The 22378-nt window shown below is 49.7% G+C and overlaps 3 protein-coding genes across 3 annotated transcripts in view; all 3 read left to right on the forward strand.

Annotated features, from left to right (window-relative positions):
* LOC141218942 (uncharacterized) overlaps positions 1-17782 on the forward strand; it is a 30330-nt gene extending 12548 nt beyond the window's left edge. Inside the window, exon 5 of the mRNA XM_073665995.1 lies at positions 16196-17782. Coding sequence (XP_073522096.1) covers positions 16196-17329 — 1134 coding nt within the window. The 3' untranslated portion in view covers positions 17330-17782. The remainder of the gene's footprint in view (positions 1-16195) is intronic.
* Positions 1-22378, forward strand: part of LOC141218900 (uncharacterized) — a 356089-nt gene that overhangs the window by 24282 nt on the left and 309429 nt on the right. The window lies entirely within an intron of this gene.
* Positions 4735-12761, forward strand: LOC141218915 (gastrula zinc finger protein XlCGF53.1-like). The gene is made up of 6 exons (XM_073665970.1): positions 4735-4740; positions 11615-11686; positions 11893-12042; positions 12172-12351; positions 12433-12556; positions 12640-12761. The coding sequence occupies exons 1-6, from the start codon at positions 4735-4737 to the stop codon at positions 12759-12761; spliced, it is 654 nt and encodes a 217-aa protein (XP_073522071.1).

A 22378-nucleotide genomic window follows, 5' to 3' on the forward strand; every position in this document is an offset into this window, starting at 1 on the left:
ACTACACTCATCCCATTTCCGGGGGACAGATCAATGGTACTCCCACTAGGTGAATGTGCAGGTACGACAGTGTCTGTCCCTGGCTGGAGTGGGAGGGGGGGTGGAACATCCCAGTAGTGTAGGGGCAGATAGGGGAGGGGCTCTGGGCATAGAGATAGGAGCCCATTGGGTGCTAGTCACCTGGGCTCACACATAGAGGGAGTATATATGGTGGGCACCATCTTAGGACAGGGTCAGTCAGTCAGTCAGTCTGAGGAGAAGCAGAGCAGAGGAGCTCAGCCAGGAGGGCTGACAGGGAGCTGTGGCTCCGGCTGGGCCCAGCTCCAGGGCCAAGCCTGCAGTGGAGAGTGAGGAGGAAGAAAGGCCCAGAGACGCAGAGCCAGAGGGAACCCTGAGATCCCACAAGTTACCGGGTGAAGGGTTGGCGGAAACGGGTACCGGAACCCAAACTGGTGGAGGCTAATGATCCTCAGCCAGGAACCGGAGGTCGTGGTCAAGTTTTGCCACGACCCTCACCATATCCACCAGGAAGGCACACCACGAGTAGGGTCAGGAAAGCCAGAGAAGGTTTAACCACCAAGAGGCCCGAGGGAGCCGGACAAAGGTGGATCCCTGGTGGGGACGGCCAGCAGAAAGAGAGAGAGGGGAGCTCAGGACCACGCTCCGGAACTGCCTGGGGGTTAGCCGAGTCCCGCACCTGGTGAACGCAGTACGGCTCGGGTGGTCACTCCCGGCCGAAGTGACTGAAGTACCATCTGTGAGTAAAAACCCTGAAACTGCACCATACGTTTCTGACTCTCCTTGCTGCACCATCACAACCTCCATCATCTACACCTGCTGCCCTGAGGCCATACCCCTCCCGTTGGGGGTTATACCATCCCCGCTGCACCATCCTTCCACCGGCCTCAGCGGTCTGCCCTGCAGCGGCAGCTCCAAAGCTGCATTCAACGGGTGGCGTAGTCATCCAACATCTACTGCTAATAGACTCGCCACTTAGTTTGACTCCCTGGGCACGGACCGGGTCACCGCCACGAGACTACTACCCCCATCTGATCCGGCTCCGGGTAAGCCCCCGTGCGCGCGATGCCGCACGACACAGAAGGCCCAGGGGCGCGTCAACTTTGGCGTAGTCGGCAGGATCACGTGCCCGCCACCACCGGGTACTGCATGCCTGAAGAAAAGTTTATCTGTACCGTAAGAAGAAGTCTCCCGCCGGTTCCGGAGGGTCCCCGCCATCGGACGCCATCTCGGATCGTTTCCCGCCGTTTGCCCGCCATCTGCAGTCTTTTCCCGCCATCCACAGAGTTTCCCGCCATTGGGAGACGGTTCCCGCCATCTGAGAAGATTTCCCGCCCTGGCAGAGCGGACGCCATTATGGGCGTGCCAGAGGGTGGCAAGAGACTACCTCCCATCGTGGGCCTGGTCCCAGAAGAGCGCCAAAAGCAAAGACCGCCCCCACCAGCAGAGACTGCAATGATAGAGATGTCCATCAGCGTGGGGGGACTGCCCCTGGAACTGACAATCACCAAGTTGCCCCGGGACCACCCTCAGTGTGGGCGGATCAAGAACAAAAGAGTGAGGATGGGTGCAGCCTGGAGGAGTCTGGAGAGTTCGCACCCGGAGATGGAGGGAGAGTCAGGCAGCACCGACCCTGTGGTCAGGAGCCTGCTGCAGGCCGCCACCCCAGAAGGCCTGGTGGAGATTCTGGCACAGCTCCCCAAAGATCGGGAGCATGCACGGACCGCGCTGGAGGGCCTGGCTCGGAAGATGGCCCGAGTACAGCGAGAAGTACTAGCTGAGTGGAGCAGAGAGATGGCCCTGCAGGCTGGAACCCGCCAGCAAAGGACACCACCCGCAACGAGGAGCACGCCTGCCCCTGAAGCCGGTGCGGAAGGGATGAAGGCCGGAGACGACGCCGTGGAAGGAGCTGAAGAGACGGAGGCAGGTAAAGGGGACGTTACTACCCCAAGCCCAGCAACCGTAAGCCTGCCCCAGCTCCCCGTCGCAGAGCCCGAAATCCCACCGACCGTGCCCGTTGCTGCACCGCCACCGCTCCAGACTAGGCCTCAAGCAGGAGCCGCGGCCAAGCCCCCTGTGACGTCATGCGCCTCAACCTCGAGCGCGGCCAAGCAGGAGATGCCACCGGCCTGGTCGCAGGGCCGAGTACCCCCGGGCGCCGCAGTTCCAACAGAGCCCTCTATCTCCACCAAGTCACTGGCCTGGTCGCAAGGTCGAGTACCCCCGGGCGCCGCCGTCTCCACAGTGCCCTTCACCTTTAAGGTGCCACCGGCCTGGTCACAAGGCCTGGTGAATCCGGGCGCCGCTGCCATCACCGCGCCCTCAACCCTCAAAGTCCTGCCCTTGGGTGAAGACCTGTTCGCCCAGCATGCTTGCCCGGATGGGCAGCCCTTTGAGTGGCCACCGGAGTACTACCATCCCCGACTCCGGAAGGAAGGGCCCCTGTGTGAGCCCCTGATCCCGGCTCCGGCACCCGCCAAGATCACCCCACTCCCGTTGGAGGAGGCGCAGTTCGCATGGGACCCCACTGGAGAAAACCTCATCGGCTTCACCCAAGAGACCCGGGCGGCCGCAGCCGAGCGTGCGGAGTGCTGCCGGCAACAACTGGAGGTCTTCGACAGGGAGCGGCGAGAGAGGCGGGTCTGCGAGGAGCGGCTGCAAGTTCAGAGTGCGGAGCAGAAAAGCCGGACCCGGCGAGACCGCCGTGCGGCCCACGGTCCCCGCGCCACCGGGACCGTAATCAAGTTCCAACTGGAGCACGGTTGGGGCTTTATCCGGGATCACCGAACCCCCGGCGACGTCTTTGTCACCCGCAGGGATGTCGAGTCTCATCTGCCGGAGGGACATAGCGGACGTGACCTTTACCTGGGTGACGAGGTCACTTTCACCCGGCACCAGTGTGCCAAAGGACCGTACGCCCTTCATGTACACCTGTTGACGGAGGAAGAGCTGCGGTATGAGGAGAATCAAGAGGACCCGGACGGGTTTGAAGATTACCCTCAGGAAGGAGCAGGAGGACGCCGTTACTGAAGTACGGTAAAGTGGAACTGTACATAGTTACCCGTAGGGTACTTGTCATGCTGCTAGAGTAAAGTGAGTTCCCCGTTGGGACAAGTGTGAACTGTTACCTGCGTCCCCTATCCTTAAACAGGCTGAGGACTGTGAGCAGCCATTCCCCTATTCCCACTGACCGAGGACTGAGAGCGGTCGTTCTTTCCCTTTACCTGGCTGAGGACTGAGAGCGGCCATACCCTGTATATAGTTGTGCTTTCTAAAGCGCCCCCTACCGGTTTTTAAAGAAAAACTGATTTTCTACAAGTGACTGTTGCACTTTACCTGGTCACAAGTTGCACGGTGGCCAGGGATCAAGAATGTTTCTTATGAAAAAGTTTTTATTATGCTAAAAGAGTTAATGATATTTTATAAATGTGTGTGTTCGTAATGTTTTATACTTGTAACGTTAAAAGAGAAAAGTACCTCCCATAAAGGGATGAGTGAAAGTTAATATATCTTATATGTAAGTGCACTTTAAAAAATTTTTGTATGTTTGTATGTTTTGCTCTTTTACAGCCCGAGGACGTGCTGTGGTTTACCAGGGGGGAATGTAGCACCCCGAGGACTCGGCTGCTACAGGGGTAGTGCACCTCGAGCCAGAGGTGTGGTATTCCACTCCCGGGTAAGGATGGAGTGTGGGACTGAGCTCAGCTAGCTGCATGCACTACACTCATCCCATTTCCGGGGGACAGATCAATGGTACTCCCACTAGGTGAATGTGCAGGTACGACAGTGTCTGTCCCTGGCTGGAGTGGGAGGGGGGGTGGAACATCCCAGTAGTGTAGGGGCAGATAGGGGAGGGGCTCTGGGCATAGAGATAGGAGCCCATTGGGTGCTAGTCACCTGGGCTCACACATAGAGGGAGTATATATGGTGGGCACCATCTTAGGACAGGGTCAGTCAGTCAGTCAGTCTGAGGAGAAGCAGAGCAGAGGAGCTCAGCCAGGAGGGCTGACAGGGAGCTGTGGCTCCGGCTGGGCCCAGCTCCAGGGCCAAGCCTGCAGTGGAGAGTGAGGAGGAAGAAAGGCCCAGAGACGCAGAGCCAGAGGGAACCCTGAGATCCCACAAGTTACCGGGTGAAGGGTTGGCGGAAACGGGTACCGGAACCCAAACTGGTGGAGGCTAATGATCCTCAGCCAGGAACCGGAGGTCGTGGTCAAGTTTTGCCACGACCCTCACCATATCCACCAGGAAGGCACACCACGAGTAGGGTCAGGAAAGCCAGAGAAGGTTTAACCACCAAGAGGCCCGAGGGAGCCGGACAAAGGTGGATCCCTGGTGGGGACGGCCAGCAGAAAGAGAGAGAGGGGAGCTCAGGACCACTCAAGTAGGTCCTTGTACTAAACTTCTATCTTATATACACAAAACAACACAAATGGACACCAGCAATGACCTTCTACCCTTTACAGGGGTTGGGAGAAGGAATTGGGTAGTTAAATTTCAGAGGAGGATTGGCAAAAAGCATTCATACTCTGCCACAAATTATCTATTGCCGTTCTCAGAAGAAAAACTAAAAGATTCTATCTACATGATACAGCTGTCCCACTATGCTACATAGGATGTTCCTCTCTGTGTCGGACTTGTTCTGGCGGTGTGCTGGTGAAGCTGAGTCTGTGTTACATATTAGGAGGAGGATTTTAATAAATTAGTGAACCAGGAAAAATGTCGGTGAGTGTTTATTCAAATTAAATATTTTTTTGTGTTTTTATTTTTGGTTACTGGGTCAGTAATGGGGTTGTCTGATGGACACCTCTCCATTACTAATACCAGGGCTTGATGCCAGCTGTGATTTTTGACAAATCACAGCTGTCATCAACTCCAAGATGCATTACACTGATTGTCAACGCATCAGGGCAATTGGGAAGAGCAAAGGCAAAAAGCCATATTTGGTGCATCTCATGTGCTGCTCCACTTCTGGTGCTGCTCCACTTCTGGTATGGCTAAGGGCTGGTATTTTTAGGCTGGGGATGGCCCCAATCTCCAGGGACCTTCCCAACCTGATAATATCAGCTCTCAGCTGTCTGCTCTCCCTTTGCTGGTTACAAAAAATAGGGGGACCCCATGCCGTTTTTTAAATTATTTATTAGGTTAAACAAGGCTAAACACCCTTTAGTTCCACATGAAAGGCTCTAAAGGCTGCAGATTTATGATATATAGGGGGTTGTGAGATTTTATATCTGCAGGACATCTATCTATTATCTATCATATATCGATATCTGTATATAAGATTGTTTTCTTAGTTTTGTAATCAGATTAAAGTTACATAGAGGATTATAGTAAGTAAAAGACGATGTTAATAACGTATTGTATATGGATGTGTAGCACCCCGAGGACTCGGCTGCTACAGGGGTAGTGCACCTCGAGCCAGAGGTGTGGTATTCCACTCCCGGGTAAGGATGGAGTGTGGGACTGAGCTCAGCTAGCTGCATGCACTACACTCATCCCATTTCCGGGGGACAGATCAATGGTACTCCCACTAGGTGAATGTGCAGGTACGACAGTGTCTGTCCCTGGCTGGAGTGGGAGGGGGGGTGGAACATCCCAGTAGTGTAGGGGCAGATAGGGGAGGGGCTCTGGGCATAGAGATAGGAGCCCATTGGGTGCTAGTCACCTGGGCTCACACATAGAGGGAGTATATATGGTGGGCACCATCTTAGGACAGGGTCAGTCAGTCAGTCAGTCTGAGGAGAAGCAGAGCAGAGGAGCTCAGCCAGGAGGGCTGACAGGGAGCTGTGGCTCCGGCTGGGCCCAGCTCCAGGGCCAAGCCTGCAGTGGAGAGTGAGGAGGAAGAAAGGCCCAGAGACGCAGAGCCAGAGGGAACCCTGAGATCCCACAAGTTACCGGGTGAAGGGTTGGCGGAAACGGGTACCGGAACCCAAACTGGTGGAGGCTAATGATCCTCAGCCAGGAACCGGAGGTCGTGGTCAAGTTTTGCCACGACCCTCACCATATCCACCAGGAAGGCACACCACGAGTAGGGTCAGGAAAGCCAGAGAAGGTTTAACCACCAAGAGGCCCGAGGGAGCCGGACAAAGGTGGATCCCTGGTGGGGACGGCCAGCAGAAAGAGAGAGAGGGGAGCTCAGGACCACGCTCCGGAACTGCCTGGGGGTTAGCCGAGTCCCGCACCTGGTGAACGCAGTACGGCTCGGGTGGTCACTCCCGGCCGAAGTGACTGAAGTACCATCTGTGAGTAAAAGCCCTGAAACTGCACCATACGTTTCTGACTCTCCTTGCTGCACCATCACAACCTCCATCATCTACACCTGCTGCCCTGAGGCCATACCCCTCCCGTTGGGGGTTATACCATCCCCGCTGCACCATCCTTCCACCGGCCTCAGCGGTCTGCCCTGCAGCGGCAGCTCCAAAGCTGCATTCAACGGGTGGCGTAGTCATCCAACATCTACTGCTAATAGACTCGCCACTTAGTTTGACTCCCTGGGCACGGACCGGGTCACCGCCACGAGACTACTACCCCCATCTGATCCGGCTCCGGGTAAGCCCCCGTGCGCGCGATGCCGCACGACACAGAAGGCCCAGGGGCGCGTCAACTTTGGCGTAGTCGGCAGGATCACGTGCCCGCCACCACCGGGTACTGCGTGCCTGAAGAAAAGTTTATCTGTACCGTAAGAAGAAGTCTCCCGCCGGTTCCGGAGGGTCCCCGCCATCGGACGCCATCTCGGATCGTTTCCCGCCGTTTGCCCGCCATCTGCAGTCTTTTCCCGCCATCCACAGAGTTTCCCGCCATTGGGAGACGGTTCCCGCCATCTGAGAAGATTTCCCGCCCTGGCAGAGCGGACGCCATTATGGGCGTGCCAGAGGGTGGCAAGAGACTACCTCCCATCGTGGGCCTGGTCCCAGAAGAGCGCCAAAAGCAAAGACCGCCCCCACCAGCAGAGACTGCAATGATAGAGATGTCCATCAGCGTGGGGGGACTGCCCCTGGAACTGACAATCACCAAGTTGCCCCGGGACCACCCTCAGTGTGGGCGGATCAAGAACAAAAGAGTGAGGATGGGTGCAGCCTGGAGGAGTCTGGAGAGTTCGCACCCGGAGATGGAGGGAGAGTCAGGCAGCACCGACCCTGTGGTCAGGAGCCTGCTGCAGGCCGCCACCCCAGAAGGCCTGGTGGAGATTCTGGCACAGCTCCCCAAAGATCGGGAGCATGCACGGACCGCGCTGGAGGGCCTGGCTCGGAAGATGGCCCGAGTACAGCGAGAAGTACTAGCTGAGTGGAGCAGAGAGATGGCCCTGCAGGCTGGAACCCGCCAGCAAAGGACACCACCCGCAACGAGGAGCACGCCTGCCCCTGAAGCCGATGCGGAAGGGATGAAGGCCGGAGACGACGCCGTGGAAGGAGCTGAAGAGACGGAGGCAGGTAAAGGGGACGTTACTACCCCAAGCCCAGCAACCGTAAGCCTGCCCCAGCTCCCCGTCGCAGAGCCCGAAATCCCACCGACCGTGCCCGTTGCTGCACCGCCACCGCTCCAGACTAGGCCTCAAGCAGGAGCCGCGGCCAAGCCCCCTGTGACGTCATGCGCCTCAACCTCGAGCGCGGCCAAGCAGGAGACGCCACCGGCCTGGTCGCAGGGCCGAGTACCCCCGGGCGCCGCAGTTCCAACAGAGCCCTCTATCTCCACCAAGTCACTGGCCTGGTCGCAAGGTCGAGTACCCCCGGGCGCCGCCGTCTCCACAGTGCCCTTCACCTTTAAGGTGCCACCGGCCTGGTCACAAGGCCTGGTGAATCCGGGCGCCGCTGCCATCACCGCGCCCTCAACCCTCAAAGTCCTGCCCTTGGGTGAAGACCTGTTCGCCCAGCATGCTTGCCCGGATGGGCAGCCCTTTGAGTGGCCACCGGAGTACTACCATCCCCGACTCCGGAAGGAAGGGCCCCTGTGTGAGCCCCTGATCCCGGCTCCGGCACCCGCCAAGATCACCCCACTCCCGTTGGAGGAGGCGCAGTTCGCATGGGACCCCACTGGAGAAAACCTCATCGGCTTCACCCAAGAGACCCGGGCGGCCGCAGCCGAGCGTGCGGAGTGCTGCCGGCAACAACTGGAGGTCTTCGACAGGGAGCGGCGAGAGAGGCGGGTCTGCGAGGAGCGGCTGCAAGTTCAGAGTGCGGAGCAGAAAAGCCGGACCCGGCGAGACCGCCGTGCGGCCCACGGTCCCCGCGCCACCGGGACCGTAATCAAGTTCCAACTGGAGCACGGTTGGGGCTTTATCCGGGATCACCGAACCCCCGGCGACGTCTTTGTCACCCGCAGGGATGTCGAGTCTCATCTGCCGGAGGGACATAGCGGACGTGACCTTTACCTGGGTGACGAGGTCACTTTCACCCGGCACCAGTGTGCCAAAGGACCGTACGCCCTTCATGTACACCTGTTGACGGAGGAAGAGCTGCGGTATGAGGAGAATCAAGAGGACCCGGACGGGTTTGAAGATTACCCTCAGGAAGGAGCAGGAGGACGCCGTTACTGAAGTACGGTAAAGTGGAACTGTACATAGTTACCCGTAGGGTACTTGTCATGCTGCTAGAGTAAAGTGAGTTCCCCGTTGGGACAAGTGTGAACTGTTACCTGCGTCCCCTATCCTTAAACAGGCTGAGGACTGTGAGCAGCCATTCCCCTATTCCCACTGACCGAGGACTGAGAGCGGTCGTTCTTTCCCTTTACCTGGCTGAGGACTGAGAGCGGCCATACCCTGTATATAGTTGTGCTTTCTAAAGCGCCCCCTACCGGTTTTTAAAGAAAAACTGATTTTCTACAAGTGACTGTTGCACTTTACCTGGTCACAAGTTGCACGGTGGCCAGGGATCAAGAATGTTTCTTATGAAAAAGTTTTTATTATGCTAAAAGAGTTAATGATATTTTATAAATGTGTGTGTTCGTAATGTTTTATACTTGTAACGTTAAAAGAGAAAAGTACCTCCCATAAAGGGATGAGTGAAAGTTAATATATCTTATATGTAAGTGCACTTTAAAAAATTTTTGTATGTTTGTATGTTTTGCTCTTTTACAGCCCGAGGACGTGCTGTGGTTTACCAGGGGGGAATGTAGCACCCCGAGGACTCGGCTGCTACAGGGGTAGTGCACCTCGAGCCAGAGGTGTGGTATTCCACTCCTGGGTAAGGATGGAGTGTGGGACTGAGCTCAGCTAGCTGCATGCACTACACTCATCCCATTTCCGGGGGACAGATCAATGGTACTCCCACTAGGTGAATGTGCAGGTACGACAGTGTCTGTCCCTGGCTGGAGTGGGAGGGGGGGTGGAACATCCCAGTAGTGTAGGGGCAGATAGGGGAGGGGCTCTGGGCATAGAGATAGGAGCCCATTGGGTGCTAGTCACCTGGGCTCACACATAGAGGGAGTATATATGGTGGGCACCATCTTAGGACAGGGTCAGTCAGTCAGTCAGTCTGAGGAGAAGCAGAGCAGAGGAGCTCAGCCAGGAGGGCTGACAGGGAGCTGTGGCTCCGGCTGGGCCCAGCTCCAGGGCCAAGCCTGCAGTGGAGAGTGAGGAGGAAGAAAGGCCCAGAGACGCAGAGCCAGAGGGAACCCTGAGATCCCACAAGTTACCGGGTGAAGGGTTGGCGGAAACGGGTACCGGAACCCAAACTGGTGGAGGCTAATGATCCTCAGCCAGGAACCGGAGGTCGTGGTCAAGTTTTGCCACGACCCTCACCATATCCACCAGGAAGGCACACCACGAGTAGGGTCAGGAAAGCCAGAGAAGGTTTAACCACCAAGAGGCCCGAGGGAGCCGGACAAAGGTGGATCCCTGGTGGGGACGGCCAGCAGAAAGAGAGAGAGGGGAGCTCAGGACCACGCTCCGGAACTGCCTGGGGGTTAGCCGAGTCCCGCACCTGGTGAACGCAGTACGGCTCGGGTGGTCACTCCCGGCCGAAGTGACTGAAGTACCATCTGTGAGTAAAAACCCTGAAACTGCACCATACGTTTCTGACTCTCCTTGCTGCACCATCACAACCTCCATCATCTACACCTGCTGCCCTGAGGCCATACCCCTCCCGTTGGGGGTTATACCATCCCCGCTGCACCATCCTTCCACCGGCCTCAGCGGTCTGCCCTGCAGCGGCAGCTCCAAAGCTGCATTCAACGGGTGGCGTAGTCATCCAACATCTACTGCTAATAGACTCGCCACTTAGTTTGACTCCCTGGGCACGGACCGGGTCACCGCCACGAGACTACTACCCCCATCTGATCCGGCTCCGGGTAAGCCCCCGTGCGCGCGATGCCGCACGACACAGAAGGCCCAGGGGCGCGTCAGATGCAGGAGAGAAAAACATCGCACACTCGTCTAACTCTTCGGGATGAACATTAGCCGGACTCTTGTTTGCATTCTGTGCAATTTAAGGGTGTGGCATCCCCTTTGTTGAGCTGATTAGTATATATGTAGCTTACCACGGGCCTAGGTGGTCTGGAGTTGGGACCCGGTCCTATTTGTCTACCCTTTTATATGCATTACTTCAACTTTGATATACAGTAAGGTTTTTAATATAGACAGTATAGGTACCGTCCCAATTTAGGGTCACCTTGCCGCTGGTGGGACGGCTTGTATACTTTTTTTGATCAAAATTAGTTCACTAAGTACCCTATATTTATTATGCAACTTTGCTTTACATTTATATATAATGATGGTAGGGTATGAGATATATTTTTGTCTTTTGTAGGTTTTGGACTCTGAACATAGTCTATCAAGGCCGCCCTCCCTGGAAGGAGTTAAACACTCCTGGTATGAAGTGGATAGCACAATCATATGCCGCCATATAGTAGACGTCCGGTAACTGGTGATAATCACCTCATGTGTCGTCTATTTGTCTCCAAGCAGGAAAATCCCACGTTACATTCACACATAAAACTGTAGAAAAGGCGGCGCGGGGTAATTGTGCCAGTAGTGAGGGGCAAATAATGCCGGAAATGTCACTGACTGCGGAGACGTCTCCATGTAGCGTCTTCACTCTGGATATCACTGTACAGGAGCCGCACAGTTCACACTGTGCATCCACTGAGGCCCCTGATCATGTGACCCCTGACTCCTCCCCTCCTGTGACCTCATCACAGGTCCTGTGCGCACAGAACAGCCATATATGTGGTGGCAGCTCTGCAGGTGGAGGTATGTGGAGATCCCCCATTACTGGGCGCAGGGGTCATTAACCCCTTCAGCACGGAGACTCTTTTGGGGTCTCTGTGTGGTGTGAACAGTGAGGTAACAGCTGTGGACAGAATGCGGCTTAGCTGGTTCCCGTCCACATTAGATCCATTCAGACGACTGCAGGATGAAGGACAGAAGCCCAGAGAAGTCCTCTCACAACGCCATTATTCCTCTCCTAGTACTATCACAGTAATGTAGATAGTAGTGATAACCGTCCACATATCCTCTTTATACCCTGCGGTACGATGGATTTGGCCTCAGTGTCCAGGAAGCTTCACGGTTCAGCAATGCCCCTCTGCCATCTCCCCTCCATCTGAACGATTTACCCTTTCTCCAGGTTCTCGTTATTTGTTTCTCTTGCGATTAAACTAGGAGACAGGAGTTGTGAAAGGGTCGGGGCTGAGAACAACCAACCATCTCGTAAAACCATCAAACAACCATCTTGTGAGAAACTTTTTCAGCTGCAGACTGCGGAGAAGTAACTACTTGGTGTCTGTGGCCTAAAATATAAAGGTTTTATAAGTAGATGTCGAGGAAAAAAACTAAATACTGTAAAATAATAAATATCATATGTTTCCCTTATTATCTCCAGTAATTGTATTATTACACAGGATATTTATGATGTTACATCGTCTCATCTTCTCATTCAGGTCTCTACAATATCGGATCCTCTCAGTGAAGATCTTCTACATCAGAGAATTTTCCCAATTTACCCATCAAGGATGGATATGGACAGAGACAAGATGGCGGAGAGGATAATGCACCTCACCCTAGAGATCCTCTTCCGGGTTACTGGAGAGGTGAGAGATTCTGATGATGTCACATTACATCATTCTTATCTATGGAAATAACAGATGGACAGAACTGGAGAGGTGAGGACTCTGGAAATGTCTGTAGTGAGATTTATTAATGTGTCTCTCCATAACCAGGATTACATAGTAGTGAAGAAGACCTCTAGTGAGCGCTGTCAGGACCCTGTGTCTGAGGGATGGAGAAGACCCCTGAGCCCAATCACAGGACCTTCATCTCACCCCCTGATACATGAGGACATCAATGACCTGAAGATCCTAGAACTCACCTACAAGATGATTGAGCTGCTGACTGGAGAGGTGACACTGCTGGGAATGCTGGGACATTATACAATAATGCTATGAAGGATCAGGGGATGACGGTATCATTGTATGTGTCAGGTTCCTATAAGGTGTCAGGATGTCGCTGTCTATTTCTCCATGGAGGAGTGGGAGTATTTAGAAGGACACAAAGATCTGCACAAGGACGTCATGATGGAGGTTCCTCAGCCCCTCACATCACCAGGTAATAGACAGGACGAAATACACACAGCCTATAATTATCTGTATGTAAAGAATGAATTCAGTCCCTGTATGTGTTTCCTCCAGATCTATCCAGTAAGAGGACAACACCAGAGAGATGTCCCCATCCTCTTCTTCCACATGACTGTAAACAAGAAGATCCCAATGTTCCTCAAAATCATCAAGTAGATGGAGAGAAGGTGTCATGAGATCTCCCCTATGATGTGTAGACGGCTGTGAAGGTCTTGTGTTCAGTCTTGTTTTATCCCCCAGTATTATATGGTTTATACTTGTGTAATGAGAACGGTGGAGATGGCAGGATTAGAGCTGATCATAGATGTGACTTCTCCATCTGTTTGTGACTTTTACAATATTTGTTTCAGGGTGAAGATCTGACCCATATTAATACTACAGAGACATATGTGAGGGGTGATGAGCGGTGTAAAGAGGAGATTCCTACATATGACTACCCAGGTGAGTAGTGACCACTAAATACAGAGAAGTCACAGATTCTTCTCAGTCACCGGCTGTGGCTGCTTTATCGGTGGTTTAGTCCGGCCGTATCACAATCGTGTGATCACTATTTTGCCTCTAGACCACAACATTCTCCTCCGTCCGAAAATGTTCAAATGACTTTGGGCGTTGAAAGTCCTTTTCTATAGAATTTACAATCTGGAGGATCCACCTTCCCCCTGGGATTAGAAGACGCTGACCCTTACCTCCTTACCTGCCCAGATCTGTAAACTACAAAGCCAAATGACAGCGTACGTAGAATGTGCTGACAAGTGAGAAAATCCCTTGAAGAAAAATATAATGATGGGCCTGTAAGAGAAAGCGGAGGGTAATGATGGTGTTGGCTTCCTAGATCCCTGATATCTTATTGGATGAATCTACCTTCTCTCCCTTCTGTGCTGCTGAATGTCCTCATATGGTCCCTACAAGACCAGGTCCAGTCTTTCTGGCTAAACTTCACTTTTATGATCGACAACATTAAATGTGCAGTGAGGGACACGTGTGAATTTCTGTACAACAACAACAGAGTTTCCCTTTATCCTGAGTTTTCAATTTCTTTTAAAACCAACTAACTTCAAACAGGATTGTGACAAACTATACAGAAAACATTACACCTGTGCCATGATATATCTCTAAGCTGTGCGAGGCTGATGGCTGTAATATACATTTATTCACGCCTGCAGGAGATGTGTTGGCTCCAGCCCTGGTTTCATGGATTCACTCCACGTCATAAATTCCATTATGTTTTCGATCCTAAGGAATTCAGATTACTGCACAATCTCTCCTGAAATGGGGGTGCTAATACTTTCTCTACTCTTCTGCTCAGGACTCCGTAGCTCCAATGGTCCACCATAAATGAGTGTGTTGGAATTCTCCCCTCATACATACTTTGTTGTTGCGGATGTAACATTTTTTATTCTATGTCTTTTTTTACAGCTTCATTCTGTATGATAGTTTGATTGTGGTGGGATCGGCCTCACTTATGTGAATCTATAACTCCTTGGTAGTCTTTAAAAAAATGCCTCTTCCCAATGCCTGAGGTCCAAATTTAAGACACCTCAGCTCTGCAGTATAATAAAAAGTTCTCTTTGATCGTCTAATATTTCTTTTTAAAACTCATCTGACAGAAAATATTGTCCCTTACGATAGTTTACATTGTCAAGAGCCACCGAGCACCATACTCTAATTACCACAGAGAGGTTTCACCACTAGTTACTCATTTATTACTGATGGAGACTGTTGAGTTTGATCATTTCAGTAGATGTGTTATTGTCTATAGACACAGTTTTGACGACAGCAGTTAAATATTTAGCTATTTGAATGCAGATTTTGCTGGGATAGTTTGCAGACACAGCGTATTGGGGACACTGTTCATGGTCACCTGGCAGCTCAAAAGATGGCTACCACAAACAGGCTTGGCGCAATCTACTCCATTTTCCAGATCCCATGGATTACTTTATCACCCTTTAACCCCACTACATGGATCTGTTCTTACACAGAGACCCCTAGACTTGGGCCACGGTGTTACCTGCTGTTCTGTGGTGTGAGATGACAAGAAGAATAGTCAGGTAGCCGGGTCAGAACCAGGAGGACAGAGAAAATACAAAATCAGAAGACACGAGAGTAGTCAGTAAACGGGCCGAGGTCACAACAGGAAACAAATACACAATCGGGGAGCTGAGCACAGAGGACTGAACCAGAGGAGAACAAGGCTGGATCTGGCAGCTTCCGGCAATATGCTTCCAGCTTTAGTAGGGTGCGGTGCTCTCCAAATGGCTGAAGCAGGGAGCAGATTACTCCAGCTGGACAGCACACACACACCATACTGTCAGACTGGATGGTACTACTGGTCCCAGCAATCCTGATCTTAGTGGCTGGACAGAGCCTGCGCCGCCCAGAGCTTCTGGTTCTGACGTCTCTTCCATCACCAGCGCCGCCTGCAGGATGAATAAGGCGGCTCCTGCTGAGAGAAGCAGACGTCGCAGGAGCAGATCCCAGAGGAGATGGGACCCACCATTTGCAGAAGCCCTAATATGACAAAATGTCAGAAAACCAGAGCAGTGGAAATCCCCATAAAGTGAATACATTTTATAACCCTCAGTGAATTAATCTGTAGGAGTAGTGATTATTTTGACTCCTCAGGCACTTCCCGGAAATTAGCAAACAGTGGAAATCACAAATATGCCATTTTATTACCCAACACATAGTGCCCAGATTGTGCTCCAGGAGACACACACCATCAATTAAGTGGGTTCTTCTCACTATGGTAATGCCAAATACATGGAGGCTAAATGTGGTTTGGGCGCACTGCAAGGCTCAGAAGTGAGGGGGAGATCTGACTTTGGTAGAGCGGATATTGCTGGATTGGTTTATGGAAGCCATGTTGCTCTTCAAGAGCTTTTGAGCCACTAATAATGTGGAAACCTCTGTTTTTCCACTGACAGATGATGGACCTGAGTGGGGACTTCTTTTTTGTGAGATGAGTAGAAGTTTTTATTGGTGTTATTTTCGCCTATATAACATTGCTTGGTGGCTTTTTATTCCATATTTGGGAGGCAGAATGAACAAACAGTTGAACACCACGTTCCACTGGTTCATCCTATGAGGTTTTCTATTAAACAGTGAACTGTCATTGTCTTGGTGAATAAATCAATATTTTTTAAATAACTTGCCATTTTTATAGACAGTAGAAATGTTAAAAAATATAAAATTCAAGGATATTTTTATTGAAAAATAATAATTGATTTTCTTCTTGGCAGATGACTGCACCAGGAGATCAGAGGGACAGCTGACATCTTCAATTTTTAAATCAGATGATCTTGAGATCCCACAGGATACAATTGAAGTTAATGTCATTACTCCAGATATACCATCATCCCTTCACAGCAAAGATCTGTCATCTGATCCTTTGAAGCAGGTCCTGTCTTCTGATACATTGCAGACTACTAAGGAAAGTCAGAGTCACAACATAAGCATTAAAAAACAAATTGCTCCTAAAGCAAAGAAGCCATTTTCATGTTCAGAATATGGAAATAGTTTTCCCCTACAGAAGTCTTTTCCTAAACATCAAAAAATTCACACTGCAGAGAATAGATTTTCTTGTTCCAAGTGTGGGAAATGTTTTAACAAGAAATCAAATTTTGTTAGTCACCAGAGAATTCACACAGGGGAGAAGCCTTATTCATGTTCAGAATGTGGGAAGCGTTTTACACAGATATCAAGTTTTATCAGACATCAGAGAACTCACACAGGGGAGAAGCCTTTTTCATGTTCAGAATGTAGAAAATGTTTTACACAGATGTCAACTTTTATCAGACATCAGAGAACTCACACAGGGGAGAAACCTTTTTCATGTTCAGAATGTGGGAAATGTTTTACCAGGAAAGCTTATCTTGATACCCACCAGAGAACCCACACAGGAGAGAAGCCTTTTTCATGTTCAGAATGTGGAAGATGTTTTGTGAATAAATCATCTTTTCTTAGTCACCAGAGAATTCACAAAGGGGAGAGGCCTTTTTCATGTTCAGAATGTGGGAAATGTTTTAATCAGAAATCACATTTTGTTAAGCACCAGAGAATTCACACTGGGGAGAAGCCTTTTTCATGTTCAGAATGTGGGAAATGTTTTACACAGATATCAAGTTTTGTTATACACCAGAGGACGCACACAGGGGAGAAGCCATTTTCATGTTCAGAATGTGGGAAATGTTTTACACAGATATCAAGTTTTGTTACACACCAGAGAACCCACACAGGGGAGAAGCCTTTTTCATGTTCAGAATGTGGGAAATGTTTTACCAGGAAATCCTATCTTGATAGCCACCAGAGAACCCACACAGGGGAGAAGCCTTATTCATGTTCAGAATGCGGGAAATGTTTTAACCAGAAATCACATTTTGTTAAGCACCAGAGAATTCACACTGGGGAGAAACCTTTTTCATGTTCAGAATGTAGAAAATGTTTTACACAGATATCAAGTTTTGTTATACACCAGAGAACCCACACAGGGGAGAAGCCTTTTTCATGTTCAGAATGTGGGAAACATTTTTACCGGAAATCAGATGTTGTTATACACCAAAGAACCCACACAGGGGAGAAGCCTTTTTCATGTTCAGAATGTGGGAAATGTTTTAATCAGAAAGTTCATCTTAATATCCACCATAGAACCCACACAGGGGAGAAGCCTTTTTCATGTTCAGAATGTGGAAAATGTTTTGTGAAGAGATCATCTCTTCTTACTCACCAGAGAAGTCACACAGGGTAGATGCCTTTTTTATATTCTTAATGTGGGAAATGTTTTCCTTGAAAATCAACTCTTAATAAACTTTAGAGAATTCACACAGGGGAAAAGCCTTTTTCATGTTCAGAACGTTGGAAATTTTTTAATCGAAAATTGTATCTTCTTAAAGAGGTTGTCCAATACTAGGACAACCCCTTGTCATTCCTCAAGTTTGTACTCGTTAAAATAAAAACATTCATACTCAGCTCCCGTGGCGGCACTGTTCCTGCGGTGTCGGGACTTGGGGTTGTTACATCACATGAACCCTGCGCCCAGTCAGTGCCCCTGCCTGTCCCTGCCTTCGGACATATTGAACATCAACAGGAAGCCAGGGCTGCGGCTGCTCTCAGATTTCCTTGTGATGCTCGATTTTTCTGAAGGCGAGGACAGTGATTCTAGCGCTTATTGGGCTCACAAAACTTAAAAATCTCAAATGAGCCCCGGGAACTCACGTACCGAAACCACTGGAACGGCATCTTGGGTATTTGCTGGGACTGTTCTATCTGTTTATTGCCTCTTTTGTGGTTCAATAAAGTATTGCCACACTGTTTTACCCTCACCCTGTGTTGTCTGAGTAGTGTTCTGCCCACTGAAGACTCCGGGTCTTCATATTTTGGTGTCAATGGTGGGATACTACTCAGCCCAGCAGATTTGGGGGAGCTGCAAGGGTACTGGTGTTAGCACACACCGTCCAAAGGGCTCCAAAGCCAGGGAGACATATAAGTAGACCACAAGTATACACAGCGGGTTTTGGATGCTCCCATGTTCAACCCCACCAGCCCGGCCTTGGGAGGAGGACCATGAGGATATACAGCAGCAACAAGAAACGGCAACTACAGGAGCTGTGCCAGCTTCAACGGATTGAATACCAGGCCACTGACACTCATCGAATTTAATTCAGGAACTACGGAATGCTGAGGAAGGCTTGTCTGGACGCAATGAATACAAGTGTGTTCTCGTTAATTACGTGAGGAGTTTATTCTCAAGGAAGACACGGAATACGCTCTGAGGGAACTGGATGATACAAAATTTTGTTCTCATGAAGGTGAGACCTCTTACATTCATGGCTGTGCTTAAAGACATGCTGATGGACTGTCTCCAATAAGTGGAGAAGGATGATTGGGATCCTAGCTTGTCTGGCTGATTTAAGATGGGAGAGCAATGTGACAAAACAGCTTCTTATAGACGTATAGATTTGTGAAGCCAAGAGAAATACACTACTGTGTTTGTGTTGACTTGTGAATGTATGTGTATTTCTGTGGCTGGTCAAGAAGGACAGTGACTTGGTGTTTGGGAACAATGATGTTTGTTGCTATGCTTACTGCATAGCAAACCAGCTAGTTTATTTACAAAAGCAGGGGGATTAGCTCAAACAATGAGACCTGAGTGAGCCCTGCCATTACTCCTAATGCATGGGGGGCCCGAACATCCAGTGTTTGCCACGCTATCATGTGCATGACAATGCAGCAAACACTACCTCTGATCAGTGGTAAGGTTAATACCACCAGACAGAGAGCTGCGGTTCCCACACTGTCAGATGACAGTGTGAGCCCGCAGCTGTGACCAGAGGTAAAATGTTAACCTCCTGTCACAGGGGTCAGCAGATGGGATTACTACACCCACCAGCCCACGCCTGCTGTCACTGTTAACAGCAAGAGTGGGTGCCGCTGATGGGTGTATTCATCTGCCGGCACCTGTGCTATAAATAAAAAAATGGCGTGGGTTCCCCTGTATTTTTGATAACCAGCCAGACAAAACTGAAAGCTTCGGGCTGCAACCCAGCTGTCAGCTTTAGCAAGGCTGGTTATCAAGAATAGAGGGGTCCCATGACATTTTTATTTTAATTATTTAACTAAATAATTAAAAAAAATGTCATGGGGTCCCCCCCATTTTTGACAACCAGCCAAACTAAAGCAGACAGTTGGGGGCTGGTATTCTCAGGCTGGTAAGGGGCCATAGATATTGGCCTAAAAATAGCCCGCAGCTGCCTCAGAAAAGGCGCATCTATTAGATTAGCCTATTCTGGCACCTTGCTCTTTCCACTTGCCCTGTAGCGGTCTATCACCTTTGTATTGTCCGGTGACATCAAACACACGGGTTAATAATGGAGCAGCATCTATAAGACGCCTATCCATTGCTAATCCTATAGTTATATTGTAAATAAAGACACAGCCAGAAAAAAATCCTTTATTTGAAATAACAATACAATTCTTTATTAATAATTCTTAGTTTAACAAAAAAAATACTTACCTAACGCCCATTGCATTGAAGCCCTCGTCTCCTGTAACAAAAATAAAATAAAGAAAAATACTCACCTAACACCTAATCCGCTGAAGCCATTGTCACCTGTAAGAAAAAAACAAACAAAAAAAACAACCATATCCCTCACCTGTCTGACGTGATGACATAATCCAGAGTGTCCCACGAAGATCTGGGTCACCTCTAGAGCAGTCACATCAGCACTTACTGATGTGACTGTTCTTGAGGACAGCACTGTATACACTGACACAAGAATGTAATCACTCCTGTGTCAATGTATAACGCTTAGCTGCCAGGACAGAGGTTACTTGAGTTCATGAGCTGATGATCAGCTGATGAACTTAGGTCACCTCCCTTACTGCATTGGTGCTGCGTGAGAAAATTTCCACACAGCACTGATGCTGTAAATGAGGTCACTGGGGCTCATCAGCTGATCATTAGCTAATGAACTCAAGTAACTTCAGTCCCGGCAGTTCAGTGCTATACACTGCCGGGAGCGATCGCGCTCCTGTCAGTGTATCACCGGCTGCCGGGTGATCGAATCGCCATGTCACATAGGCTTAGAGCGGACAGGTGAGTATAACGTGTTCATTTATTTCAACATTTATTTTTAAAAAAATGTTACACTATGAGCACAGACGCTGGCTGATGAGATTACTCTTCCCATCAGCCGCATCTGCTCTTACTGTTGTCAGAGGGAGTGGCCGTAGGCTGATGGGAGGAGTAGTCCCTCATCAACTGACACCTGTCACCCGCTGTCAATTCTTTGTGCGTTTTGCCGCATTTTTGACTCATTGACTATAATTGGGTCAGTCAAATATGCAGCAAAACTTTGCAGCAAATCCGCAAATATTTTTATACCAGCGTTTCTCCTGCAGATTTGACTGGCACAATTGAAGCCAATGGGTGAAAAACACTGCAGAAACGCACAAAGAATTGACATGCTGCAGATTTAAACGCAATGACAAACCTGACAGGAAAATTCCTGATCATATGCAAAGCACTTCAGGATTGTCATTGCTGGCACACGGAGTCCCTAGCATTTTTGGCCCATTTCCGCAAGGAAAAAACGTCACGAAAATGCACCAAAAACGCACCGTGTGCACATAGCCTTAGTCTTTTTGTTGTCTCTTTTGTTGAAAATTTCAGGATATCTCTGTGTTCCCTTGTTGCCGCTCTAGTGTATGGATAGTGATCCTAAGTGGTCTCAGACTCACTACTAGAAGTGCTACTTTCGGACACCGGGGTATTGCTGGGAGTGGCTTGATGGCTGAATGTAGCATTCTGTAATGATTTCCTTTTTGGATTTTGCCACTTAAAGATACAATCATTTTCATCATCCTTAAGATTTCTTTGGTATTAGTAATATTTAATTTGGCTAGTGTCGTTCTCCCATTTATCCACATCTTTTTCTATCGTTTTCAGGTGTGTTTCTAGGATGTCAGGTTGAACATCCTTTTTTAGTGTCTTCTGTAATTCCTCAGTTTCTCTATCCATATTCTTAAGTGTGGCTGTATTTTTGTCCACGATTATTTTGATAAACTCCAATGAGCAGGTGGTAGCTGCCAATTTCCATCTTTGAACCAAATCCAAGTCCTCAAGTTCAAAGGAGGAAAAATCCTGCACTCATAATCCTCTTGGGATAATCTTTTGATCCATATCATTTTCCAAAGAGGTCCTATTCCATCCTCCTCTGACTTTCTTCTGTAGTGCTGCTTTGTATTGTTGTATCAGATCCCTATCATTGTAGACGATATCCTGGGGGGCGCCATTGGCTTCCTGCTTAAATAGATCTAAGGACTTTGTACGCCAAGAAATCTCAATGGCTTCTAAATTCATTTAATGGATTTTATGTGGACAATCTGTATGATAAAACATTAATAAATAGTAATTAGCACATGTCCAAGTGTCAAAATCGGTGCATACCACATCAAATCAAATAAAACAACACAGCCCAAGATATTCTCCTCATACACAGAAGAACTGATGTTTAATCTATATTCCATCTTTAATTAATGGTGACAACAATCTCTGTGTCGCTGCTGATTTCCATCTGATACAGACTCCTCCCCTTTGTATACTGCACTGTTCAGGTTAGTCCCATCCATACCATTGTCCTGAGACTGTGCGCACATCTCTGTGTCACTGCTGATTTCCATCAGATACAGACTCCTCCCCTTTGTATACCGCACTGCTCAGGTTAGTCCCATCCATACCATTGTCCTGAGACTGTGTGCACATCTCTGTGTCACTGCTGATTTCCATCAGATACAGACTCCTCCCCTTTGTATATCGCACTGCTCAGGTTAGTCCCATCCATACCATTGTCCTGAGACTGTGCGCACATCTCTGTGTCACTGCTGATTTCCATCAGATACAGACTCCTCCCCTTTGTATACTGCACTGCTCAGGTTAGTCCCATCCATACCATTGTCCTGAGACTGTGCGCACATCTCTGTGTCACTGCTGATTTCCATCAGATACAGACTCCTCCCCTTTGTATACCGCACTGCTCAGGTTAGTCCCATCCATACCATTGTCCTGAGACTGTGTGCACATCTCTGTGTCACTGCTGATTTCCATCAGATACAGACTCCTCCCCTTTGTATACCGCACTGCTCAGGTTAGTCCCATCCATACCATTGTCCTGAGACTGTGCGCACATCTCTGTGTCACTGCTGATTTCCATCAGATACAGACTCCTCCCCTTTGTATACCGCACTGCTCAGGTTAGTCCCATCCATACCATTGTCCTGAGACTGTGTGCACATCTCT

The sequence above is a fragment of the Phyllobates terribilis genome, unplaced genomic scaffold, assembly GCF_046119375.1.
Source record: "Phyllobates terribilis strain yellow unplaced genomic scaffold, ASM4611937v1 Scaffold_251__1_contigs__length_2838608, whole genome shotgun sequence".
In the NCBI taxonomy this organism is placed as follows: Eukaryota; Metazoa; Chordata; class Amphibia; order Anura; family Dendrobatidae; genus Phyllobates; species Phyllobates terribilis.